Source organism: Procambarus clarkii, chromosome 2, assembly GCF_040958095.1.
Source record: "Procambarus clarkii isolate CNS0578487 chromosome 2, FALCON_Pclarkii_2.0, whole genome shotgun sequence".
Taxonomy (NCBI): domain Eukaryota; kingdom Metazoa; phylum Arthropoda; class Malacostraca; order Decapoda; family Cambaridae; genus Procambarus; species Procambarus clarkii.
Genome location: NC_091151.1, coordinates 54861159 through 54888438, shown reverse-complemented (window position 1 = coordinate 54888438; position 27280 = coordinate 54861159). Strand labels below are relative to the sequence as shown.

Here is a 27280-nt window from a genome sequence, read left to right as displayed (position 1 = left end):
CGCCTGGCCGGCCCCTGCGCCTGCTCCAGCCCACCCACCCTCGCACCGTGTGTACCACCCACCCTCGCACCATGTGTGTACCACCCACCCTCGCACCGTGTGTGTACCACCCACCCTCGCACCGTGTGTACCACCCACCCTCGCACCGTGTGTGTTCCACCCACCCTCGCACCGTGTGTACCACCCACCCTCGCACCGTGTGTGTACCACCCACCCTCGCACCATGTGTGTACCACCCACCCTCGCACCATGTGTGTACCACCCACCCTCGCACCATGTGTGTACCACCCATCCTCGCACCATGTGTGTACCACCCACCCTCGCACCGTGTGTACCACCCACCCTCGCACCATGTGTGTACCACCCACCCTCGCACCGTGTGTACCACCCACCCTCGCACCGTGTGTACCACCCACCCTCGCACCGTGTGTACCACCCACCCTCGCACCGTGTATGTACCACCCACCCTCGCACCATGTGTGTACCACCCACCCTCGCACCATGTGTGTACCACCCACCCTCGCACCGTGTGTGTACCCCCACCCTCGCACCGTGTGTACCACCCACCCTCGCACCGTGTGTACCACCCACCCTCGCACCATGTGTGTACCACCCACCCTCGCACCGTGTGTGTACCACCACCCTCGCACCGTGTGTACCACCCACCCTCGCACCGTGTGTGTACCACCCACCCTCGCACCATGTGTGTACCACCCACCCTCGCACCATGTGTGTACCACCCACCCTCGCACCATGTGTGTACCACCCATCCTCGCACCATGTGTGTACCACCCACCCTCGCACCGTGTGTACCACCCACCCTCGCACCATGTGTGTACCACCCACCCTCGCACCGTGTGTACCACCCACCCTCGCACCGTGTGTACCACCCACCCTCGCACCGTGTGTACCACCCACCCTCGCACCGTGTATGTACCACCCACCCTCGCACCATGTGTGTACCACCCACCCTCGCACCATGTGTGTACCACCCACCCTCGCACCGTGTGTGTACCACCACCCTCGCACCGTGTGTACCACCCACCCTCGCACCGTGTGTACCACCCACCCTCGCACCATGTGTGTACCACCCACCCTCGCACCGTGTGTGTACCACCACCCTCGCACCGTGTGTACCACCCACCCTCGCACCGTGTGTGTACCACCCACCCTCGCACCATGTGTGTACCACCCACCCTCGCACCATGTGTGTACCACCCACCCTCGCACCATGTGTGTACCACCCATCCTCGCACCATGTGTGTACCACCCACCCTCGCACCGTGTGTGTACCACCACCCTCGCACCATGTGTGTACCACCCACCCTCGCACCGTGTTTACCACCCACCCTCGCACCGTGTGTGTGTACCACCCACCCTCGCACAGCCCACCCAACCTCATACCCTGTGTACTACAGCCCACCCACTTTCGCACCACGTGTACTACAGCCCACCCACCCTCGCACTGCGTGTACTACGGCCCACCCAACCACACATCTTGTGTACTACAGCCTACCCAACCTGTGTACTACGGCCCACCCAACCACACATCTTGTGTACTACAGCCTACCCAACCTGTGTACTACGGCCCACCCAACCACACATCTTGTGTACTACAGCCTACCCAACCTGTGTACTACGGCCCACCCAACCACACATCTTGTGTACTACAGCCCACCCAACCTGTGTACTACGGCCCACCCAACCACACATCTTGTGTACTACAGCCCACCCAACCTTTCACCATGTGCAACACTGCCAATATCACTTTCTCATGCATTCCATTTATTAAGTACTCTGACATTAAAAAGTTCTCTCCAATCTGAAGAAGATAAGTCATAATAATGTGACTGAAGATGTGAAGACTTAACCAGACATCAGAAGATGAGGGGACGACGATTTTTCGTCGTCTCCCATAATGATGACCCATATGGGTCGTATGGAACGTCGAAGCGTCGTCGTTTAGGCATCTGCTGGTGTGTGGTTTAGTTTTCTTTCTAATGTCTCTGTGGGTCATTTGGGTACTCAACTTCCACCTTTATCCCCTTGGGCGATGTTGTTGTTGTTTTAGATTCAGCTACTCGGAAGAAAATGTCCATGTAGCACGGGCTATAGTGAGCCCGTAATTGAGTTGGGTTATGCACGATAACCTTGTTACTGTGATATCTGGGTCAAAGTGTTAGGTGAAGGTAGAGTTTCCTTCTTTTCGCACTGATTTAACTTTTTGTTTTAATAACGTTATCTTGGAGGCGGATGTAGATGAACAATGTTCACTCGTGTGTCCCATTCTTCATCTGCTTTTTTAATCGTTGTAGTCCCTTTGGACTTTACATTTAATGCTGCTGCGCATGTTGGATGAATGTTGAGTTTGATGCGCAGGGCTTCAGTTGCTTCACATTCCTGTAAGTAGTGCAATAGTGGCGCATCTGCTTCTGTTCCACAGATATGACACTCTTTAACTATTGGGTTTATTACCTCCCAGCAGCACTTGTAACCAAGTCTGAGTCTGTGTATGGCTACTGCAATGTCTCTGAATATCTTTTTGTCAGGCTTGAAAAAGTAGTACCCAGTGGCTTGTTCGTTCCATATCGCAGTGAATCTTCCTTCCGCTACTTTGGCTCTGTGGCGACTTTTGATAATTGGGAGTATTTTCTTAATTTTCTCCTTAATCTGTGACAAACTTGGAGGTATTTTAACCTTTACAACAGGAAGAGCAAGGGCAGTTTATGCTAGTGAGTCTGCCTTTTCATTACCATCTACGCCAGTGTAACTTGGTATTCAATTTAGAGTGATTGACAGCCCTAAATTGTGTGCTTCCTTTCCTATATGTAGGATTTCTGAGATGAGTTTTATATTATCTCGGTGCTGGCTGGATAACAATGCCTGGAGCGAAGATTTAGAGTCGGTATGAATGATGATTTCTTTTAAATTATTCTCAATTGCATAATTTATGACCTCCTTCAGGTCATATAATTCAGTTTACAATGTAGAGCACCCACTATTCATGCTCCACTAAGCTTCATGTTTTTTTTGTGTAAATTGCTGTGCCGGCGGAATCTCTTTCTTTCCATCTGTGAAGATGTGAGTGGTTGTCGGTCTTGAGATGGTTCCCATTTGTTGTTCCATGATTGCCTTGAGCGTCTGAGAGTCAAAAGCTGATTTTTAAACTGGTAATCCTTCAATGATTATCTTTAGACTCAATTCTTCTAATGGACGAGGCTGCCGAAAGTGTTGATATGGTCTATCTTCTTTGTTTCTAATGATCCGTTTCAAGTTAACTTGCTCTAGAATCTTGACCAGATTATCCGTCCATGCATTTGTTCTATATTGAAGGTTTCTGTAAAGCGATCTGTGTCGCTTGATTGACAGTCTGGTGACGGTTCCAACACGTTTTGCTGTTATGGTGGCTATTTTTTGTTTGATCCTGTTTTCTAAGGTTAGCAAGTTTGTTTCCATTCTTAGATTCTCTCGCTGCTTCCACGTCGGTGCTCCCAGCATGGTTGTGAGGGCATCATTTTGTGACACTGGGTTTCTCCCCATTGGTTATGACTGAGGGATGTAAGAGCAGGAGCAGCATAGTCAATGAGTGGCCAAACTGCTTGAACGTAGTACATTTTGAGTACTGGTAGAGATGCATCATCTCTAAGACTTGTCAGGAAGTTTCTTGCCTTGCAAAGCTGACGAAGATATTTAATTTCTTGAGTGAATTTCAACTATTATGACTCCTAGGTATTGAAAAAGAGGTAACCCACTCAATTTCGGGTCCTTGTATTGCGAGTCTGATGACTTGAGTTCCCATTTTAACGGTCATTGCTTTTGTTTTATTGCTGTTTATTTTCACTGCTATGCGTTCCGCTTTGCTGTTGATGATGTCAAGGCATTTTTGTGCATGGTTCTTGGCGTCTTTGCCATTAATGATGACTGCAAAGTCATCTGCATAGTTAAGCATTTTGACTTTTGGTAACTTGAGCTTCATGAATTGTTCCATAAGACAGTTGAAGAGGAAGGGATTTAGTATTCCTCCCTGCGGAGTCCCATTTTTGAGCCTCTTTGGGAGGCTGTTTTACTTGGAATTTGACTTGAGCCTCACTGTTAAGCACCCTTACTTTAGCAAAGGCAAGAGCATGTTCTTTAATTTCCTTATCCTCTAAGCAGCACAGTATAGCTGGAGCATTGGCTGGCTCAAAGGCTTTTTCAAGGTCCAGAAAAATAGGGATTCCTAGGTTGTCATTGATATGATCCAGGAGGGAAGAAGGGCATTCAGTGATTCCAACTCCTTTTCGGAAAGCAAACATAGTTTGGTTGTGGGAACAGACTTGTGAGATATATATTTAATTTATATGAATTTATATGGAATTTATATTTACGTTAATTTATATCTTTCGATAGCAATTGGTATGATGTTAAGTTGACTATATTTCTGCAATAATCTCACAAGTCAATCCTTACACATTAGGGGGGTTTATATTAAATTTAGATATATGCAGCCAATCAAACTACAGTATTAACTACATATATTAGTAAATAAATTGGAGGTGCTTTATCTTACTGTACAACAGGCTTAGTCCACCAGGTATAACTAGGATGTAAACACCAAATTATTCTCGTGTGAGGCTAGCTTCCATCACCCATAGTAACTGATGTACCAAGATTAATTCTTGCTTCCTCTTCTTGTTCCTGTCAAAGGGCACTAGCTGTAAGCCGGAATCCTAATATATGACAGCTATATCAGAGAAAACACTGAATATAAGATAAGGACCAAGGCTTAATTACCTGTGTTGAGTCGATCGTTTGTGTTCTAACCGGAATTAATCATATTTACCTAACATTACTGGCCAATAATGACTTAGATAAGATTTCGGAAAGACACTTCCCTTGTGGTTGATGACAGCGTGTTGATGATGGTAGAACACTTTGATCTCCATAACACTTCGTCCAAGAGAATTATAGGAGCGAAACTTGCTCCAGCGACTCTGGTCTAACAAACAATGGCTGACCTCCCCACACCACTGACGCCTTGGCTCTCCTTGTCCAATGTAAATAAGTGATAGAAGGGGTCACATTTTACTTAAGTTTGATACTGATATTTAAGTTAACTCAAATGAGATGTTTTTATGATGTAATAAGTCCAAAGACTAAAGTATTTAAGAATAATTCCCAACAGAATAGCTGGTGAATTTATATTACTATGTGGAAATGATATCCCATTTTCTATTGATGGAAAACTCCACTACAAGCTACATTTTCTGTGGATAACTTATGTATACAACACAGCAGCAATATTATCTGCCTATTGTATGTAATATTATTAAATTGTGTCGGGTTTTCCGACATTGGTGCAGTGGATTGGCTTTCCAGTCAGTTCGATTAAGAAACATTCTTTCTGCAGTTTTGACCAGACAGCTTGTTAATAAGACGGTTCGTGGATTACCTGTGTCTGGGTTTTGGAATTGTAACTATAATGGCTCTATTCCAAGAAAGTGGTCGAGTTCTTGTCACCCATACTCTGTTGATGAAATTCAAGAAGGCTTCTTCACCCTTTACTGCAAGCTTGGCCAGCATGTTGTAAGTGAATTTGTCCTCACCTGGAGCTGTGTTTTTAGTTTTCTTTATATGTCCTACGAGTTCTTTCAGATTGATAGGCTGGTCTAGTTCGTCAGGTAATGTCGGAAAATCCGACACCATTTAATATATCATACAGATAATAGCTGTATTACCAACAAGTTACCCATAGAAAACGTAACTTGTAGTGGAATTACCGTCTAAAGAAAACGGGATATCATCACCACATACTATTATAATTCACCAGCTATTCTGCTGGGAATTATTCTTAAATACATTAGTCTTTGGACTTTACCATCAAAAAAAACATCTTATAAATTAACTTAATTATCAATATTAAAGTAGAGTAAATGTGACCCCTTCTATCACTTTCTGAAATGTGGACAATGTAAGCCAGGCGTCAGAGTGAGGAAGGAGGGCAGCCATTGTTGTTTATATAGAGACCAGAGGCTCACACGGGAGCAAATTCGGCTCCTGTTAATTTTACTTGGACGTAGTGTTATGGATACCAAAGGTGTACCATCTGTCAACACGCTGTCAACAAATCAAGTTAAGTGTTCTTTCCGAAACCCATTATCTATCATTAGTGGCCATTAATGTCATTATATAGGGTGACCCGGTTAGAACGCGAAATCGCCTCATACTAAAGGTAATTAAGCCAGGTCTTTAATGTTCCATGTACTGTATAGTGTTTTCTCTGATATACTTGTCATATATAGGATTCTGGCTTCACAGCTAGCGCACTTTTGACAGGTCAAGACGAGGAAGGAAGATTTGTGCACCAGTTACTGGGTGATATGGAAGCTACCTCAAAGAGGATAATTTGGTGTCTACACCCTAGTTATACCTGGTGGACTAACCTGCTGTACTATAAGATAAGGAACCTTTTCAATGTATGTAGTTAATTCTGTAATTTGATTGGCTGCATATATATTAATTTAATAACCCCCCCTAATGTGTAGAGGATCGATTTGTGAGATTAAGAGATTATTGCAGAAATACAGTCCACTTATCATTATACAAATTGCTATCGAAGTATATAAATTAACGTAAATATAAATTCATATAAATTAAATAAATATAAATCTCACAGGTCGGTTCCCACATTATATGGTCATCTTCGAACCGGATGACGGATTATTTGATCCTTTGAACCCACATTTGGTCATCTTAGTACCGGATGAACCAGTTAACCAGTGGATTTATTAAATATACTAGTGCAGTGTGATTTAAACAAAGCCAGTCAAAGACAGCGGCGAAGCCTCGAGGGAGCTCAGGAGCCTCCCTCAGCCCAGTTCAGCTTCGTCAGCGGTTTCATGCACACCCACAGATATTTGGTGGCGTGTTATTTCGTGAAATGACAGCGCTAATATAGAATCCAGCCAAATTAGTGACTGTGTCTTCGCGAGATTGTTCACGGATTTCGTGGTGTTACATTTCGCGAGAGATTATCTACGAATTTTGTGGACTTTATTTCGCGAGGTCACTAATAATATTTAATACTTCTTGATAATATTAGAAGTTTCATAGAGGCTAATTAAGAGGCTATTATTAATAATTGTATATATTATTTCTCCAAATAGAGAATTATTTAATATATATTGCACTAGTGATCACAGTATAATATTTACTAATTGCCAACCCACAACAGGGTAGGATATTAACACTGACTAGTTGAACTATTATCGTTCATCCTAGTCCCATTATTACCATAGTCAGTTGTACTATATTGAACAACCTAACACCATTAATGAATGGTCCAGACCCTATTTTGGGTGTAATTTTTATCAATTCGAGTTGAGTTGTGTATATAATAATTTACTTATGATCATTACACCTTTGAGTGATTAATTAGTGTCTCTACCATCCTAGGGTGATATAGAAGAGCTAACCTAAAGGTACTTCCAGTGACACTGGTTTATCACTCAAATCATTAGTGTGTATGATTGTATATATATATATAATGTGTATTAATTTTAAGTGCTAACCTCTAGTAGAGGTAGGATTATTGCCTAGTGAGTTCAGAATTTACCCTAGGCTACCATTAGTGTTTGTTCAGTATTATGAGCAGCCCAAGTACAAGTCCCACAAGGCTTCACCAACGAGCCAGTATGGATAATGCAGGGAGAATGAAAAGAACCCTTGCAGGTCTTAAATGCCATTTAACAAGACAGATCAAGAAATGTGAAGATTTGTCACAACAATCAACAGTTGATTATGCTGACCTGGAAAGCTATTATCAAGCAGCTGCAGGTAAATTTAAGCAAATCAAATGCCAAATGGCTGTCCTTGTGGGGACAGACTACTACCATCAATTCATCGGTAGCCCTACTAAATATCAGGGTATAACCATGTTAAACTCTGCAGGAGGTAAATTACTCTCAGGCCCAGTATCAAGCCTGAGGAGACCTATGCCTGCAGATAAACAATACCAGTAGAAACCTAAATTTGTCAGCTGATTATATTTCTCCAGTAGCATTATACTAAGGAGATTACAGCTGACTATAGTAACAGAGGTTGATGTTAGTATCATCATTTAAAGCTGAAGATGAGTTCATGAGGCCTCAGTGGCAATCAGTGAACAGTAGCTTAAAACAGCTACAAGTCACTGCGACCAATGTCACTGAACCCACTGCAGTCTCAGAACCATACTTTACTTTAATGATGAGCTATTCAATCTTCTGAATCAATTAACTAAATTAAACCCCAATAAATCTGATGACTGATTTGATACATTTATTATTTAATCAAGATGTATTCCATGGGCCTCAGTGTTTATATATCAGTGACCAGTTACCTGAAGAAACTTCAAGTTATATCTAATGTCACTGATCTCACTGCAGTCCCTGAATCATACTTGACTGTAGTACTTGATCACATCCAGTCTTCTGGGTTAAATAATATGTAATAAGGCTTGAATATTAGCCTTTCAAGAGTTGACAGGGAAATGAAATCGCATTAGACTTCTAACCCCTGCAACTCTAGTACGGGACATCCGTCCTGTACGAACAGACACACAAATGTGTGATTACTAACTACTAACATCAAATTAATCTAATAATTCGAAGGAGGAGTATCGGTGTTCGTCTGTTCTAATTAGGACTTCGACCCGTGAGCAGCCCCTGGGGAATTATGTCGGAAAATCCGACACCATTTAATATATCATACAGATAATAGCTGTATTACCAACAAGTTACCCATAGAAAACGTAACTTGTAGTGGAATTACCGTCTAAAGAAAACGGGATATCATCACCACATACTATTATAATTCACCAGCTATTCTGCTGGGAATTATTCTTAAATACATTAGTCTTTGGACTTTACCATAAAAAAAAACATCTTATAAATTAACTTAATTATCAATATTAAAGTAGAGTAAATGTGACCCCTTCTATCACTTTCTGAAATGTGGACAATGTAAGCCAGGCGTCAGAGTGAGGAAGGAGGGCAGCCATTGTTGTTTATATAGAGACCAGAGGCTCACACGGGAGCAAATTCGGCTCCTGTTAATTTTACTTGGACGTAGTGTTATGGATACCAAAGGTGTACCATCTGTCAACACGCTGTCAACAAATCAAGTTAAGTGTTCTTTCCGAAACCCATTATCTATCATTAGTGGCCATTAATGTCATTATATAGGGTGACCCGGTTAGAACGCGAAATCGCCTCATACTAAAGGTAATTAAGCCAGGTCTTTAATGTTCCATGTACTGTATAGTGTTTTCTCTGATATACTTGTCATATATAGGATTCTGGCTTCACAGCTAGCGCACTTTTGACAGGTCAAGACGAGGAAGGAAGATTTGTGCACCAGTTACTGGGTGATATGGAAGCTACCTCAAAGAGGATAATTTGGTGTCTACACCCTAGTTATACCTGGTGGACTAACCTGCTGTACTATAAGATAAGGAACCTTTTCAATGTATGTAGTTAATTCTGTAATTTGATTGGCTGCATATATATTAATTTAATAACCCCCCCTAATGTGTAGAGGATCGATTTGTGAGATTAAGAGATTATTGCAGAAATACAGTCCACTTATCATTATACAAATTGCTATCGAAGTATATAAATTAACGTAAATATAAATTCATATAAATTAAATAAATATAAATCTCACAGGTCGGTTCCCACAGGTAAGGCTAAAGCATCGTCTATTTATTCCATCTTGTTACTTGAAGTCTTTGTTGGTGAGTCAGAGTTGCATGAGGAAGCTGAGTGGAACCGGCTCTTGAAGCAAATTGATTTGCTAATCTTACTGCTTTTTGTTCTGGATAAACATAACGGGGGGAACAGGAGGCGTTTTTTCTTTAGCCCTGTTAATCTGCCTCCAGATGTCGCCAAAGGATGTATGTGGATTTACCTTGGCAAACCACTCGAGCCACTTTTCTTCTTTGCTTTTTATTGTTTCTTCATGCACATGATCTCGGACAGCTTTAAGACGTCCTAGATTAGCTTGGGTTCAGTCACTTCTGATTTTCATTCATGCACAATATAGTCTGTTATGTATTTCTTTAATCCTATCAGAGTAATACACACAGTAAGGTTCTTTTGTTGTTGGGTAATTGATTTTCTCTTGGGGATGGCGTGATTTGTTGCTCTATGTATTGCATTTACTAAACTTTTTTCCATTTCTTCGGTTTTGTCAAGAGGGGTTTAGTTGTGGTGCCAAGTTTTGAGAGATTCCTGAAACTTCGTCCAATCTGCTTTGATAAAATCCCATCCGGATTCGGGGGCTGGAGTTCTGTGAGGTAGTGCTATATTAATATCTGTTTTTGTAGCAAAGTGGTCACAAGTCGGTTCCGTCTAGTTAAGCAGACTGACTTCAGGCACTTCATCCAAAAGGTGTTCAATATGTCTTCCGTTGGCGTCGGTTCTTGGTGAATCAAGTAGTAATTCACTATGGGCATAGAAGTCACCCGAGATTATAGTAGGTTTGGTGACTACTATTTCAAAGATTGCAGAGATCCATATCGTGTTCTGTATGGCTCCTGTGTACATTGAAGATGGAGAGCATTGGTTTTCTCTTAGAGAGATTATCTCCCATAATTTCGATGTCCTCACCACAGTTAGGCAGGTCTGTGATTACCGTCGCATTCATGTGATTTCTTACTAGTACTGAAGTGCCTCTGGTGCCACGTTGTGCAATTAGGCAGTGGAAACCTTGATATTTTGGGATATTGATGTTTCTTTTAGTCCTGGTGGGACTATGACTAGTCCCTCCAGGGAGCTTAGGAATTGCCACTTAGGAATGGGAGCCGGTCGGCCGAGTGGACAGCACGCTGGACTTGTCATCCTGTGGTCCCGGGGTCGATCCCGGGCGCCGGCGAGAAACCATGGGCAGAGTTTCTTTCACCCTATGCCCCTGTTACCTAGCAGTAAAATAGGTACCTGGGTGTTAGTCAGCTGTCACGGGCGGCTTCCTGGGGGTGGAGGCCTGGTCGAGGACCGGGCCGCGGGGACACTAAAAAAAAAGCCCCGAAATCATCTCAAGATAATCTCAAGATAACCTGGTGAGTGTTTCTTGAAGTAAAACAATATCAAGGATGTCCTTGAGAAGCACTGCTCTGAATGTTTGTGCTTTTTTTTTTAATCCGTGGGTATTACATTGTATAATCTTGAGATTGTCTATTATTCTGTTAAAGTTGAATCCACTGAGTCCATTTTGGTTTATAATGTGCTGATTTCTCCGACGGCTTGTGACTTCTTTGTCGGAGTGGAGACTGCCATTGGGTGCTGAAAGATTTCAGTTTCGTCACCTTCTTCGAATTCTGATTCGTCGACATTTTCCATTAGGGCTTGTTGAAGTGTGGAAGAAATAAATTCAGTAGATTGTTTTTTACCTCTGATAAAATTTCTTTCCTTGACTGAGGGTTTGGTCTGTTCCGGTGCTTGGAATGCTTTGTCACTTTGTTTAAGTGTCACTTTGTCACTTGAATGGTCACTTGATACTCCTTTGGCTGCCTTTGTCTTGGTAGGTGGGAGACTCTGGGTAAGGTCATGGTGTGTTTGCTTCATCCAGCTACTGGGGGATTTGATGATGTCATTCGTGCTTGGGATGTCTTGGAGGCAATTGCAGGTGTATTCATTTTGCTGTCCTGATCTGTTTGGTTGTTGTTGCCTTGTGAAGTAGTGCTCTGTTTTCTCCAGTTATTCGAGGTCCGGTTATTGCTTAGACTGGAAGGAATTGGAGTTTTAGTCTGCTGCTAAATTTTGTTTATTTGGACATTCCGAGGAGTGTTCCACTGGCGTTTAACTGAGGGTCTGGTAGTTTGTGGTCTTGGATTTCTGGCTTTGTGTTGCTGGGAAGATTTGAGTACGAGTACCCTTGTGCGATTACCATCCATATTAAATAATCCGTTCTTATCTACCCTGTCAATTCACCTGTGAATTTTGTATTGGGTGATCATCGCTTAAATACGATTCTGTCTTCCAGAAACGCGAGGGGCAATTCACGCAGCCTTTCCTCATAATTCATGCCTCTTAGTTCTGGGACTAGAGTAGTGGCATACATCTGAACTTTCTCTAGCTTTGTCTCGTGCTTGATAAGGTATGGATTCTATGCTGGGGCCGCATACTGCAGGATTCGAATTACATATGTGGTATACAAGGTTCTAAATTATTCCTAATACAAGATTCTAAAGGCTAAAGCTGGATAAATATGTTAGCCAGCTTTGTATACGCCACTGATGATATTATTTTGAAGTGAGCTTCAGGAGACAGGTTTGACTTGATATCAATTCCTAGATCTTTCTCTCTTTCATTTCAAGAAGGACTTTGTCCCCCATTCGGTACCCTGTGTCTGGCCTCTTGTTTCCTCCACCTAGTTTCATTACCAAACATTTACTTCGATTTACCTTTAGTAGCAAATTGTTGGACCATTCCTTCAGTTTTTCTAGGTCATCTGGTACCTTACCTCCTTCCTCGGTCTTAATTCTCCTCATAATTTTTGCATCATCAGCAAACATTATGAGGAACGAGTCTATTCCCTCTGGGAGATCATATACATATGTCAGAAACAGTATAGGTCCAAAGACTGATCCCTGGTGGGCGCCACTGGTGACGTCGCTCCACTTTGTGACCTAACCCCTCATAGTGCAACCCGTCCTTTTATAAAATAACGTAGCTTTTCGCTCGTATGCGCGCAATGGCCAAAAACGGACGTAATTTTAAATTAAATCGGCTTATGAAAGTGACGTACTGTCCCATTTTTCTGTTCGAGTCCTCTGGCTTACTCGGCTAGGTTAGGAGAGGAAACTTTCAATTAATGTTTTCATGACGTTTTGAAATCTTAAGAGAATTTCCTGCCGTCCTAACCTACCAGAGGACCCCTCAACTTGCTGTTTTTTGGGAAAAAAATCCAATTTTTTTAAATTATTTTCTATTTTCAAATTACGTTCATTTTCGGCCATACGAGCAAACGGTCAAATTCAGACGTAATTTGTAAAGGACATTTTCGTGTGAATCGCTGTCTTCTGTTGCTTAGGTACTCCCTTATCCAATGGAGTACCTTCATTTTTACTCCTGCCTGCACCTACAAGTTGTGCACTGGTCTCCAATCGGTTACTGTTTTTTTTTGGGGGGGGGGGGGGGGGGGGCAAAAAATATGCAGAGTGCCCACCCTTCTCTTTCTTGCCTGATCTTTGTCGCCTGGTCATAGATTTCAAGTAGTTACCTGCTGTTGCCCTCATCTCTATAGTTACCTGTTGTCCTCGTCTATGAAGGTACCGGCTTTTGTTCTCATCTTTGTCGTTACTTGTTGTTCTCATCTTTCTAGTTTCCTGTTATTTTCCTCATCTATGATGTTACTTATTTATTGTTCACAATTATATACCTATTTATTATTGTCTTCATTTCAATAAAGAACTGCTATTCTCCTTATTTCCCTTGGTGACATCTTTTCAGAATTAAAAATCCTTGCTCTCATCTCCCTGTTACTAGTTACATCCTACAGCTAGTTTATAATAGAGAGGCTCAGTTATTCATGCCTTCTGGCCTATATAATATTTATCATTAATAATTTAGAGGAAATTATTCTTCGTAACATGAAATAACAATTATAATTTCTGATGAATGTCAAGGGACCTTTTAATTACTGGCTGAGGTTCATTGTCCTCCACGCTGCCGCTCTGATGTAGAGGTTGTTGTTAGTGTTGTTAGTGGTGGTGTTGTTAGTGTTGTTAGTGGTGGTGTTGTTAGTGTTGTTAGTGGTGGTGTTGTTAGTGTTGTTAGTGGTAGTGTTGTTAGTGTTGTTAGTGGTGGTGATGTTAGGGTTGTTAGTGGTGGTGTTGTTAGTGTTGTTAGTGGTGGTGTTGTTAGTGTTGTTAGTGGTGGTGTTGTTAGTGGTGGTGATGTTAGTGTTGTTAGTGGTGGTGTTGTTAGTGTTGTTAGTGGTGGTGTTGTTAGTGTTGTTAGTGGTGGTGTTGTTAGTGTTGTTAGGGGTAGTGTTGTTAGTGGTAGTGTTGTTAGTGTTGTTAGTGGTGGTGATGTTAGGGTTGTTAGTGGTGGTGTTGTTAGTGTTGTTAGTGGTGGTGTTGTTAGTGTTGTTAGTGGTGGTGTTGTTAGTGGTGGTGATGTTAGTGTTGTTAGTGGTGGTGTTGTTAGTGTTGTTAGTGGTGGTGTTGTTAGTGTTGTTAGTGGTGGTGTTGTTAGTGTTGTTAGGGGTAGTGTTGTTAGTGGTAGTGTTGTTAGTGGTGGTGATGTTAGGGTTGTTAGTGGTGGTGTTGTTAGTGTTGTTAGTGGTGGTGTTGTTAGTGTTGTTAGTGGTGGTGTTGTTAGTGTTGTTAGTGGTGGTGATGTTAGTGTTGTTAGTGGTGGTGTTGTTAGTGTTGTTAGTGGTAGTGTTGTTAGTGTTGTTAGTGGTGGTGATGTTAGTGTTGTTAGTGGTAGTGTTGTTAGTGTTGTTAGTGGTGGTGTTGTTAGTGTTGTTAGTGGTGGTGATGTTAGTGTTGTTAGTGGTGGTGTTGTTAGTGTTGTTAGTGGTAGTGTTGTTAGTGTTGTTAGTGGTAGTGTTGTTAGTGTTGTTAGTGGTGGTGGTGTTAGTGTTGTTAGTGGTGGTGATGTTGTTAGTGTTGTTAGTGGTAGTGTTGTTAGTGTTGTTAGTGGTGGTGACGTTAGTGTTGTTAGTGGTGGTGATGTTAGTGTTGTTAGTGGTTGTGTTGTTAGTGTTGTTAGTGGTAGTGTTGTTAGTGGTGGTGTTGTTAGTGTTGTTAGTGGTGGTGATGTTAGTGTTGTTAGTGGTGGTGATGTTAGTGTTGTTAGTGGTGGTGTTGTTAGTGTTGTTAGTGGTGGTGTTGTTAGTGTTGTTAGTGGTGGTGATGTTAGTGTTGTTAGTGGTGGTGTTGTTAGTGTTGTTAGTGGTGGTGGTGTTGTTAGTGTTGTTAGTGGTGGTGGTGTTGTTAGTGTTGTTAGTGGTGGTGTTGTTAGTGTTGTTAGTGGTGGTGATGTTAGTGTTGTTAGTGGTAGTGTTGTTAGTGATGTTAGTGGTAGTGTTGTTAGTGATGTTAGTGGTAGTGTTGTTAGTGGTAGTGTTGTTAGTGATGTTAGTGGTAGTGTTGTTAGTGTTGTTAGTGGTGGTGTTGGTGCTGTAGTTGTTATTTGTGTTGGTGGTGTTGTTGTTTGTGTTGGTGCTGTTGTTGTTATTGTTGTTTTTGTTGTTGCTGTTGTTGTTATTTGTGTTGTTGGTGGTGATGTTGTTTGTGCTGGTGCTATTGTTGTTGATGTTGTCTTTGTGCTTTTGTTGTTTGTGTTGTTGTTGTTGTTGTCTTGGTGCGTTTGTTGCGGCTGTTGTTTTTGCTGGTTTTGGTGAGGCTTTTGTTGATGCAGCTCTTGTTGCTGTTGTTGGTGATGCTATTGTTATTGTTGTTGTTGCTGATATTGTTGATTCTGCTGTTGTTAATGCTGCTGCTGTTGGTGGTGGTGGTGCTTTTGTTGTTGCTGTTGAAGTTGTTGACTCTGCTCTTGTTTTTGTTGATGCTGCTGTTGCTGTTCCTGTTATAGTTATTGTTACTGCTATTGGTACTGTTGTTGATTCTGCTGTTGCTGCTACTATTGTTGTTGGTGCTACTGCTATTGTTGTTGAGGCTTCTGTTGTTGATGGTCCTGCTGTTGCTGTTGATGTTGTTGTAGTTGTTAGTGTTGTTGTTGTTAGTGTTGTTGTCTTTATTGTCGGTGCTGTTGTTGTTGGTACTGTTGTTCTTATTGTTGGTGCTGTTGTTGTTATTGTTGGTGTTGTTGTTGGTGGTGTTGTTGTTATTGTTGGTGTTGATGTTGGTGGTGTTGTTGCTGTTATTGTTGGTGCTGTTGTTGTTATTGTTGGTGGTGTTGTTGTTGTTGTTGGTGTTGTTGTTGTTATTGTTGGTGCTGTTGTTGTTATTGTTGGTGGTGTTGTTGTTGTTGTTGGTGTTGTTGTTATTGTTGGTGCTGTTGTTGTTGGTACTGTTGTTGTTATTGTTGGTGTTGTTGTTGGTGGTGTTGCTGTTATTGTTGGTGTTGTTGTTGGTGGTGTTGTTGTTGTTATTGTTGGTGCTGTTATTGTTGGTGCTGTTGTTGTTATTGTTGGTGTTGTTGTTGGTGGTGTTGTTGTTATTGTTAGTGTTGTTGTTGGTGTTGTTGTTGTTGTTATTGTTGGTGCTGTTGTTGTTATTGTTGGTGGTGTTGTTGTTGTTATTGTTGGTGCTGTTGTTGTTATTGTTGGTGGTGTTGTTGTTGGTGGTGTTGTTGTTATTGTTGGTGTTGTTGTTGGTGGTGGTGTTGTTAGTGTTGTTAGTGGTGGTGATGTTAGTGTTGTTAGTGGTAGTGTTGTTAGTGTTGTTAGTGGTGGTGTTGTTAGTGTTGTTAGTGGTGGTGATGTTAGTGTTGTTAGTGTTGTTAGTGGTAGTGTTGTTAGTGTTGTTAGTGGTGGTGATGTTAGTGTTGTTAGTGGTAGTGTTGTTAGTGGTAGTGTTGTTAGTGTTGTTAGTGGTGGTGTTGTTAGTGTTGTTAGTGGTGGTGATGTTAGTGTTGTTAGTGGTGGTGTTGTTAGTGTTGTTAGTGGTAGTGTTGTTAGTGTTGTTAGTGGTAGTGTTGTTAGTGTTGTTAGTGGTGGTGGTGTTAGTGTTGTTAGTGGTGGTGATGTTGTTAGTGTTGTTAGTGGTGGTGTTGTTAGTGTTGTTAGTGGTGGTGATGCTAGTGTTGTTAGTGGTGGTGATGTTAGTGTTGTTAGTGGTAGTGTTGTTATTGGTAGTGTTGTTAGTGGTGGTGTTGTTAGTGGTGGTGATGTTAGTGTTGTTAGTGGTGGTGATGTTAGTGTTGTTAGTGGTGGTGTTGTTAGTGTTGTTAGTGGTGGTGTTGTTAGTGTTGTTAGTGGTGGTGATGTTAGTGTTGTTAGTGGTGGTGTTGTTAGTGTTGTTAGTGGTGGTGGTGTTGTTAGTGTTGTTAGTGGTGGTGGTGTTGTTAGTGTTGTTAGTGGTGGTGTTGTTAGTGTTGTTAGTGGTGGTGATGTTAGTGTTGTTAGTGGTAGTGTTGTTAGTGATGTTAGTGGTAGTGTTGTTAGTGGTAGTGTTGTTAGTGATGTTAGTGGTAGTGTTGTTAGTGGTAGTGTTGTTAGTGATGTTAGTGGTAGTGTTGTTAGTGTTGTTAGTGGTGGTGTTGGTGCTGTAGTTGTTATTTGTGTTGGTGGTGTTGTTGTTTGTGTTGGTGCTGTTGTTGTTATTGTTGTTTTTGTTGTTGCTGTTGTTGTTATTTGTGTTGTTGGTGGTGATGTTGTTGTTTGTGCTGGTGCTATTGTTGTTGATGTTGTCTTTGTGCTTTTGTTGTTTGTGTTGTTGTTGTTGTTGTCTTGGTGCGTTTGTTGCGGCTGTTGTTTTTGCTGGTTTTGGTGAGGCTTTTGTTGATGCAGCTCTTGTTGCTGTTGTTGGTGATGCTATTGTTATTGTTGTTGTTGCTGATATTGTTGATTCTGCTGTTGTTAATGCTGCTGCTGTTGGTGGTGGTGGTGCTTTTGTTGTTGCTGTTGAAGTTGTTGACTCTGCTCTTGTTTTTGTTGATGCTGCTGTTGCTGTTCCTGTTATAGTTATTGTTACTGCTATTGGTACTGTTGTTGATTCTGCTGTTGCTGCTACTATTGTTGTTGGTGCTACTGCTATTGTTGTTGAGGCTTCTGTTGTTGATGGTCCTGCTGTTGCTGTTGATGTTGTTGTAGTTGTTGTTAGTGTTGTTGTCTTTATTGTCGGTGCTGTTGTTGTTGGTACTGTTGTTCTTATTGTTGGTGCTGTTGTTGTTATTGTTGGTGTTGTTGTTGGTGGTGTTGTTGTTATTGTTGGTGTTGATGTTGGTGGTGTTGTTGCTGTTATTGTTGGTGCTGTTGTTGTTATTGTTGGTGGTGTTGTTGTTGTTGTTGGTGTTGTTGTTGTTATTGTTGGTGCTGTTGTTGTTATTGTTGGTGGTGTTGTTGTTGTTGTTGGTGTTGTTGTTATTGTTGGTGCTGTTGTTGTTGGTACTGTTGTTGTTATTGTTGGTGTTGTTGTTGGTGGTGTTGCTGTTATTGTTGGTGTTGTTGTTGGTGGTGTTGTTGTTGTTATTGTTGGTGCTGTTATTGTTGGTGCTGTTGTTGTTATTGTTGGTGTTGTTGTTGGTGGTGTTGTTGTTATTGTTAGTGTTGTTGTTGGTGTTGTTGTTGTTGTTATTGTTGGTGCTGTTGTTGTTATTGTTGGTGGTGTTGTTGTTGTTATTGTTGGTGCTGTTGTTGTTATTGTTGGTGGTGTTGTTGTTGGTGGTGTTGTTATTGTTGGTGTTGTTGTTGGTGGTGGTGTTGTTAGTGTTGTTAGTGGTGGTGATGTTAGTGTTGTTAGTGGTAGTGTTGTTAGTGTTGTTAGTGGTGGTGTTGTTAGTGTTGTTAGTGGTGGTGATGTTAGTGTTGTTAGTGTTGTTAGTGGTAGTGTTGTTAGTGTTGTTAGTGGTGGTGATGTTAGTGTTGTTAGTGGTAGTGTTGTTAGTGTTGTTAGTGGTGGTGTTGTTAGTGTTGTTAGTGGTGGTGATGTTAGTGTTGTTAGTGGTGGTGTTGTTAGTGTTGTTAGTGGTAGTGTTGTTAGTGTTGTTAGTGGTAGTGTTGTTAGTGTTGTTAGTGGTGGTGGTGTTAGTGTTGTTAGTGGTGGTGATGTTGTTAGTGTTGTTAGTGGTGGTGTTGTTAGTGTTGTTAGTGGTGGTGATGCTAGTGTTGTTAGTGGTGGTGATGTTAGTGTTGTTAGTGGTAGTGTTGTTATTGGTAGTGTTGTTAGTGGTGGTGTTGTTAGTGGTGGTGATGTTAGTGTTGTTAGTGGTGGTGATGTTAGTGTTGTTAGTGGTGGTGTTGTTAGTGTTGTTAGTGGTGGTGTTGTTAGTGTTGTTAGTGGTGGTGATGTTAGTGTTGTTAGTGGTGGTGTTGTTAGTGTTGTTAGTGGTGGTGGTGTTGTTAGTGTTGTTAGTGGTGGTGGTGTTGTTAGTGTTGTTAGTGGTGGTGTTGTTAGTGTTGTTAGTGGTGGTGATGTTAGTGTTGTTAGTGGTAGTGTTGTTAGTGATGTTAGTGGTAGTGTTGTTAGTGGTAGTGTTGTTAGTGATGTTAGTGGTAGTGTTGTTAGTGGTAGTGTTGTTAGTGATGTTAGTGGTAGTGTTGTTAGTGTTGTTAGTGGTGGTGTTGGTGCTGTAGTTGTTATTTGTGTTGGTGGTGTTGTTGTTTGTGTTGGTGCTGTTGTTGTTATTGTTGTTTTTGTTGTTGCTGTTGTTGTTATTTGTGTTGTTGGTGGTGATGTTGTTGTTTGTGCTGGTGCTATTGTTGTTGATGTTGTCTTTGTGCTTTTGTTGTTTGTGTTGTTGTTGTTGTTGTCTTGGTGCGTTTGTTGCGGCTGTTGTTTTTGCTGGTTTTGGTGAGGCTTTTGTTGATGCAGCTCTTGTTGCTGTTGTTGGTGATGCTATTGTTATTGTTGTTGTTGCTGATATTGTTGATTCTGCTGTTGTTAATGCTGCTGCTGTTGGTGGTGGTGGTGCTTTTGTTGTTGCTGTTGAAGTTGTTGACTCTGCTCTTGTTTTTGTTGATGCTGCTGTTGCTGTTCCTGTTATAGTTATTGTTACTGCTATTGGTACTGTTGTTGATTCTGCTGTTGCTGCTACTATTGTTGTTGGTGCTACTGCTATTGTTGTTGAGGCTTCTGTTGTTGATGGTCCTGCTGTTGCTGTTGATGTTGTTGTAGTTGTTGTTAGTGTTGTTGTCTTTATTGTCGGTGCTGTTGTTGTTGGTACTGTTGTTCTTATTGTTGGTGCTGTTGTTGTTATTGTTGGTGTTGTTGTTGGTGGTGTTGTTGTTATTGTTGGTGTTGATGTTGGTGGTGTTGTTGCTGTTATTGTTGGTGCTGTTGTTGTTATTGTTGGTGGTGTTGTTGTTGTTGTTGGTGTTGTTGTTGTTATTGTTGGTGCTGTTGTTGTTATTGTTGGTGTTGTTGTTGTTGTTGTTGGTGTTGTTGTTATTGTTGGTGCTGTTGTTGTTGGTACTGTTGTTGTTATTGTTGGTGTTGTTGTTGGTGGTGTTGCTGTTATTGTTGGTGTTGTTGTTGGTGGTGTTGTTGTTGTTATTGTTGGTGCTGTTATTGTTGGTGCTGTTGTTGTTATTGTTGGTGTTGTTGTTGGTGGTGTTGTTGTTATTGTTAGTGTTGTTGTTGGTGGTGTTGTTGTTGTTATTGTTGGTGCTGTTGTTGTTATTGTTGGTGGTGTTGTTGTTGTTATTGTTGGTGCTGTTGTTGTTATTGTTGGTGGTGTTGTTGTTGGTGGTGTTGTTGTTATTGTTGGTGTTGTTGTTGTTGGTGGTGTTGTTGTTGTTATTGTTGGTGGTGCTGCTGTTGGTGGTGTTGTTGTTGTTGTTGGTGTTGTTGTTGTTATTGTTGGTGCTGTTGTTGTTGGTGCTGTTGTTGTTATTGTTGTTGTTGTTGGTGCTGTTGTTGTTATTGTTGGTGCTGTTGTTGTTATTGTTGGTCCTGTTGTTGTTGGTGCTGTTGTTGTTATTGTTGGTCCTGTTGTTGTTGGTGCTGTTGTTGTTGGTGCTGTTGTTGTTATTGTTGGTGCTGTTGTTGTTATTGTTGTTGTTATTGTTGGTGATGTTGTTGTTGGTGCTGTTGTTGTTATTGTTGTTGTTAATGCTGATGTTGTTCTTGGTGGTACTGTTGTTGATGTTAATGCTGTTCTTGTTGTTACATTTTTGTTAATTTACTGCTGTTGTTGATGCAGTAGCTGCTGTTGTTGTTGCTACATTTTTGGTACTGTTGCTGTTGTTGTTGTTGATGTAGTGGCTGTTGTTGCTGCTGCTATTTTGTTATAATTACTACTGTTGTTGATTCAGTGGTTGTTCCTGTTGCTGCACTTTACCATTGGCTGTTGTTAATGCTACTTTTTTGCTATAGATGGTGCTGTTGTTGACGCAATGGCTGTTGTTGTTGTTGTTGTTGCATCTTTTTTGCTACATTAGCTGTTGTTATTGCTGCATTTGTCGATGTTGTGGTTGTTGTTGTTGTTTATATTTTTGTTGACGCAGTGTCTGTTGTTGTTGCTGCTATTTGTTTTTACTGTTATTTATTTTGTTGCTGCTACTGTTGCTTCCGTTGTTGCTTCAGTTACTGTTGCTCCTGCTGCTACTATTATTGCTGCTGCTGCTGCTGCTGTTGATGATGATGATGCTACTGATGCAACAGTCGTTGCTATTATCTCGTTGATGATGTTGATGTTGGTGCTGCTGTTGCTGCAGTTGTTATTTTTGTTGTTCTTATCGCTCCTGTTACAACTGTTGTTCTTATTCCAGCTGCTGAAGTTGTTGTTGTATTCTCTCTTACTATTGGTGGTGGTATTGTTGTTAGTTTGTTATTTATGCGGCTGTTATTAATGCAGTTGCGGATTTTGCGTCTGTTGTTTCTGATTTTTCTGTTGCTGCTGCTGTCGCTGCGGTTGCATCTGCGGTTGATGTTGCTGCTGTTGCTTCACCTATTGCTGTTGCAACTGTTACCCAAACTGCTGCTGCTGCTGCTGCTGTACCTTGTGTGTCTACTGATATTGCGGCCGGTTTTGCAACGTTTTCTGCTTCTATCATTGCTGCTGCAACTGTTGCTACTGCTATTTTTCTCAGTGATTTTTGTTGCTGCTTCAGCTGTTGTTGCAACAGCGGGTGACGTTACTGTGGTGGATGCATGTTTTCCTGTTGTCACTGTTGAGGTTACCGTTGTTGATGCATGTGTTCTTGTTGTCCCCGTTGAGGTTACCGTTGTTGATGCATGTGTTCCTGTTGTCACCGATGGGGTTACCGTTGATGATGCATGTGTTCCTGTTGTAACCGTTGGGGTTACCGTTCTTGATGCATGTGCTCCTGTTGTCACCGTTGGGGTTACCGTTAATGATGCATGCGTTCCTGTTGTCCCCGTTTGGGTTGCCGTTGTTGATGCATGTGTTCCTGTTGTCACCGTTGGGGGTACCGTTGATGGTGCATATGTTCCTGTTGTCACCGTTGGGGTTACCGTTGTTGATGCTTGTGTTTCTCTTGTCCCCGTTAGGGTTACCGTTGATGATGCATGTGTTCCTGTTGTCCCCGTTAGGGTTACCGTTGATGATGCATGTGTTCCTGTTGTAACCGTTGGGGTTACCGTTGTTGATGCATGTGTTCCTGTTGTCCCCGTTGAGGTTACTGTTGTTGATGCATATGTTCCTGTTGTCCCCGTTTGGGTTACCGTTGATGATGCATGTGTTCCTGTTGTAACCGTTGGGGTTACCGTTGTTGATGCATGTGTTCCTGTTGTAACCGTTGGGGTTACCGTTGTTGATGCATGTGTTCCTGTTGTCCCCGTTTGGGTTACCGTTGATGATGCATGTGTTTCTGTTGTAACCGTTGGGGTTACCGTTGTTGATGCATGTGTTCCTGTTGTCCCCGTTGACGTTACTGTTGTTGATGCATGTGTTCCTGTTGTCCCCGTTTGGGTTACCGTTGGTGATGCATGGGTTCTTGTTGTCACCGTTGGGGATACCGTTGATGATGCATGTGTTCCTGTTGTCCCCGTTGGGGATACCGTTGGGCACATCCTCGCTCTCAAACCTAAAATCCTCGTTAACTATTCTCTTTGTTTCTAATATTAAATATTTAACGTAAAGTTTTGGGGAATTCATTCATGAAAGCGTTTAATTAACATTCCCCCCTGACTGTTTATTATCTATCTCATGCACCTGTGCATTTATAATTCATTTGGACAGGGACAGGAAGCCAACATATGTCTATACAGTAAAGAAAATGTTTTCTCCTCTGTGTGCTGTTTGTCTGTTGGAAGTCACTCGCTAACCTCACTCAAATTGACAGAAGGATTGGTCTGGGGTACGGGATGAACATAGGCTGGTCAGGGTTGTCACAATTCCAATGGGAACAGCGTAGCAGGGGGTCACATTCATACCCCCACGACGATGTTTGACACTGTCCGGGCCAGCTACACCGCTAAATATTTTCAAAACAAACTTTTCGAAACTTATTTTGTCTCATAGTGTTACGGCCCTCTCGGGACGCAACGGGGTTCTCACTCTGATGTTGTTAGAGGAAAATATATGTATCCGTTCCCAAGCCAGTAGTGGCTATCAAGGGATGAGATCCGTGACGCAAGTAACTTAAAAAGGAGTAGGGAAAGAAAGTTAAGAACTTAATATTATAATTAGTACCATCACCACTTAAATATATAAAATAAAAGAGTACACAAGGGGGAGGGGTATTAACACTTTACAAGGGGATCATGCACAATCTAGTCTTCTGCTGAAGACCCTTGATCAAGAAGCTAGGTGCTGAGTCCGCGGTGCTTTCTTCGTGGCCTCAAGACGTGTCTTCTGAGAATGCCGAGCCTACCCTGGCCACAGGTCAGCCAAAACACAGGTCCACTGGGGGGACCGTCGTGGAGGCCGTCAACCACACGTCCAGCAGGTCTGCTGGCAGGTACTGAGCCACCAAGGCTGGTACGGCCACTCCACGAACGATAAAAGGGGTACGCCCTAGACAGGAGTTTCGTGTGATATCACAAATCACCCTCCTGTCTTCAATACCCCAGTGGACGATCGTCTCCAACAGTCGGTCCCGGGTAAATCCTTTCACTGCCACTCCACTGGCAGGCTAACACACCACAGTGTTCTTCCGGGGGGACGACGTCACAACAGCTGCAGCAAACTTCACAGTATGGAGACTGGCTGCCTCGGGTAGACTGACTCCACCTTCAACACAGTGGTCCCAGGTCGGCTCTGTAAGCAGACACGTCATCAATAACAGGGACACTAAAACACCACACTTACAGGCTCAGACACAAACACCTGACGTATCCAGTCCATAGATGGCGCTGTCGTCGGAGCACCACTTCACCAGAGGTCAGGAGCGGCGGTCTTGAGCGCGGAACCAGACTGGAAACTGGTCCTCGAGGCCAGTACACGCTGTCCTCACCGGGTGTCGTCGTCCGTTTGGCGGGGGTTTCGGGAGCTGACCCACAGATGGCGTAGTTGTTACTGCTCCTGGCTCGGACGCTGGATCCGGGTTCGTAACACATAGTAATATACACCATAAATCACTGATCTCGGGAAGATTAACATAAATTTCCTTCTATCAATAATTTGCCCGTACTCGCATAGACTCTTTCACAGCTTCAAAGGTTTATCAAGCCAAGGGCGTTTATCAGACTAAAGGGATAGCTAGTCCCTTTTCAGCATTTCTTATCATTGGTATCACTGGGAGGCGGCTCACTAGCGGCCTCCCACACACTACACTACAGTATTAGTCTTTTTTTACGAGACGGACAGTGACAGGCAAATACAAAAACAAAGACAAACAAAAATAGAGACAGAGACGGAGACAGATAGACAGAGACAGACAACAGATAGATGCATGGGTAGATGGATAGAAAGATAGAGACATGGATTGATGGATAAATATATGGAAAAATTGATGGATACATGGATAGACAGATGAGTAAGTGAATGGATGAATATAAAGATGAGTAAGTGAATGGATGACTATAAAGATGAGAAGATGGATGGATAGATTGATAGTTGTATAGACTGATATATAGAGGCATAAATAGATGGATAGATACGTCGATACATAGATAGATAGTTGGATTGATATATATGGATAGATAGGCAGATAGATGGATGGACAGATGGACTGTTGTATAGATGAATGGATAAATTAATAGATGGATAAGTAAATTATTTGAAGAATAGGTTGGTGGATGGATAAATTGATAGATGCATGGATAGATTGATGAATAAAGCTGGATAGATGGATAGATTGCTAAATAGATAGGTGTATAAATAGATTGACAGATGGATGTATAGATAGATGGATCTATAGAAGGACAGATAGGTAGACAGACAGGTAGAAGAATATATAGATGAATGGATGCATAGACGGAGAAATATACGAATGTATGGATAAATTGATACATGGATGGATAGATAAACAGATATATGAATGAATATATAAATGAACAAAAGAGCATCAGGTAAATATAAATCAATACTGAGAGAGAGAAGCTTTCATTAAAGGCTCACTAATCATTTATGGAGTCTTTCTTGAACATTTTGAAGCTCTTCTTGGTTGATATCATTATTTTGTCTGTTAGTGGCCAGAAGTGTAGAAAATTCGTAACCAATGTCCACTTTCTTCAGAGGCAGATAAATGGAATTAATGTCCAAATTAACATGAAGTTTTACATGATGTTAATTGGAACTTGGTACTTTCTGTTCCGAGTTGCTGAATCAAAACCAACAACAACAACAACAACAACCTGTAGGTTACTCTTAACATTAAGTCGCTGCTGGAAGGTATTTTTTGTCAGATACATGAGAACGGACAAAATGCCAGGAATCACGTGCTTTTGATAAAAACAAATAAGGGATATCCTTCTTCATCACAGTGTAAAGAAAGAGATGAGGTCCACACAGAGTTGATGCCCCGTCCGAGCAAGCTTCAAATCAACTCCAATATTGCCAAAACATTCTTTGAGGTGTTGATACAAGGCTTCAGTGGTAGTGCTTGTGAGCAAAGCTAGTCCCATAAATTGAGGTAAAATCCAACTGTGTTTAGATTTATAATATCGAACACAGACACACAAATGTTTTTCACACGCAAAATCTCTCTACTCACCTTTAAGTAGTTTACTCGAGGCCCATCACTACATATTGTTACTTTGCACCAAATAGTTAAGTACTATAATTTCATGAGGATTGATTGCTTGTATTCTGGAGCCGGTCGGCCGAGCGGACAGCACGTTGGACTTGTGATCCTGTGGTCCCGGGTTCGATCCCGGGCGCCAGCGAGAAACAATGGGCAGAGTTTCTTTCACCCTATGCCCCTGTTACCTGGCAGTAAAATAGGTACCTGGGTGTTAGTCAGCTGTCACGGGCTGCTTCCTGGGGGTAGAGGCCTGGTCGAGGACCGGGCCGCGGGGACACTAAAAAGCCCCGAAATCATCTCAAGATAACTTGTATAGACATATCCCGGGATGAAGCATTACTGGCAACTAAGGTTGGGCGGTCGTCTCCCCTGGGGAGGATTACCTTATACATGTACGTCTTCTTTCGGTAATATAAACGGAAAATCAGGAACATTATCGTGAACTCTAATGAAAACACATTGACTTTTATCATTTGTATTGGAAACAACATTTAATTATCTTACCCTGTTGTTACCATATATTTCCAATTTTCCGAGGATCAACGTCCCCAGGGGCCGGTTTCTGACCAGGCCTCCTTTCGCGGTCTGGTTAACCAGGCAGTTGGACGCAGCTGTGATTTACATTACATTATAACTGCATAAATAATAAGTCATTGACTATCTTAACATTGGTAGCCCAAATTAGCCCAACTGAATTTTAAATTAACCCAAAAAGTAGCAAGTAGCGAAATTTTAAATTTAGAAGCGTAGACCTGTCCAAAGTGGCCCAATTCACTACTTTTAGCCCAGTCTGGCCCCACTGAGCTGTGGCGAGGCCCAGCTGGTGTGGCTGGTCCCTGCTACAGGGGCCACTGACCACCAGATTATTATTTGTTGATACATAGATCGATATTTAGAACAAAGTGCGCACTATAGACCGCATGACCTGGGTCCCGTGTCCACTTTGTGACCGGAAGTGGGGATAATTACACATAATTATGTAATTTATTTTGCGAAAAAACATGGGTTTTTACCCTGGTGTTGCTACATGCTTGAGCTTTCTATACATATTTTTCACAAATATTCGATTTTTGTCAATGTTCTTTCGGATTCCAGGCCTCTTAAGTTGAGGAATTATTTCTAAACATATATAATTTCACAACAAAGGCTTGATGCTGTAGACTTATTACTCACGTGTTTGGAGTAAAAACCCGATGGTTTAACCGGGTTGTAGTAGAAACAGGTAAGTGACACAGGTATAGAAATGGACTTCAATTAAAGAGTACCTTGATACTGCTTCAGGAGGTTGACGTGGCACAACTGGGTCTTCCGCCGCCTATCTGGAGTCTCAAGAACGTAGTTGTGATTGTTAAGCAATTTCAACAGCCCCAACCATACTTGGAACACGTGCCCGGGTGCTCAGAGGATGGGAAGGGAACTATCAAGAGAAAGCGCCAAGCCATTCCGACTATATAACACCTGGAAGGGGTCAGAATAAGGGTTTAGGGTTGGACGGGGGTAAGGAATGGTACCCCAACCACTTGGACGGTCGGGGATT

General features: G+C 42.1%; 2 protein-coding genes across 2 annotated transcripts; one reads left to right on the top strand and one right to left on the bottom strand.

Moving 5' to 3' along the window:
• The first annotated feature begins 12711 nt into the window (after positions 1 to 12711).
• LOC138366657 (calphotin-like) lies at positions 12712 to 21033 on the top strand. The gene is made up of 5 exons (XM_069327875.1): positions 12712 to 12727; positions 15390 to 15749; positions 17443 to 17790; positions 19466 to 19813; positions 20969 to 21033. Exons 1-5 carry the CDS (start codon positions 12712 to 12714, stop codon positions 21031 to 21033), a joined length of 1137 nt encoding a protein of 378 aa, XP_069183976.1.
• A 668-nt stretch (positions 21034 to 21701) lies between these two features.
• LOC138366656 (probable serine/threonine-protein kinase clkA) lies at positions 21702 to 22712 on the bottom strand. The gene has a single exon (XM_069327867.1). It carries the CDS (start codon positions 22710 to 22712, stop codon positions 21702 to 21704), a length of 1011 nt encoding a protein of 336 aa, XP_069183968.1.
• Between the last annotated feature and the right edge of the window lie 4568 nt (positions 22713 to 27280).

Bases quoted from the DNA above. Each gene is read 5' to 3' on its own strand.
- LOC138366657 (XM_069327875.1), top strand. The intron at 15,750-17,442 runs GTACTGTTGTTC...TTGTTGATGCAG, and splicing joins TGTCGGTGCTGTTGTTGTTG to CTCTTGTTGCTGTTGTTGGT. The intron at 17,791-19,465 runs GTACTGTTGTTC...TTGTTGATGCAG, and splicing joins TGTCGGTGCTGTTGTTGTTG to CTCTTGTTGCTGTTGTTGGT.
- LOC138366656 (XM_069327867.1), bottom strand. From the start codon at position 22,712: ATGAATTCCCCAAAACTTTACGTTAAATATTTAATATTAGAAACAAAG.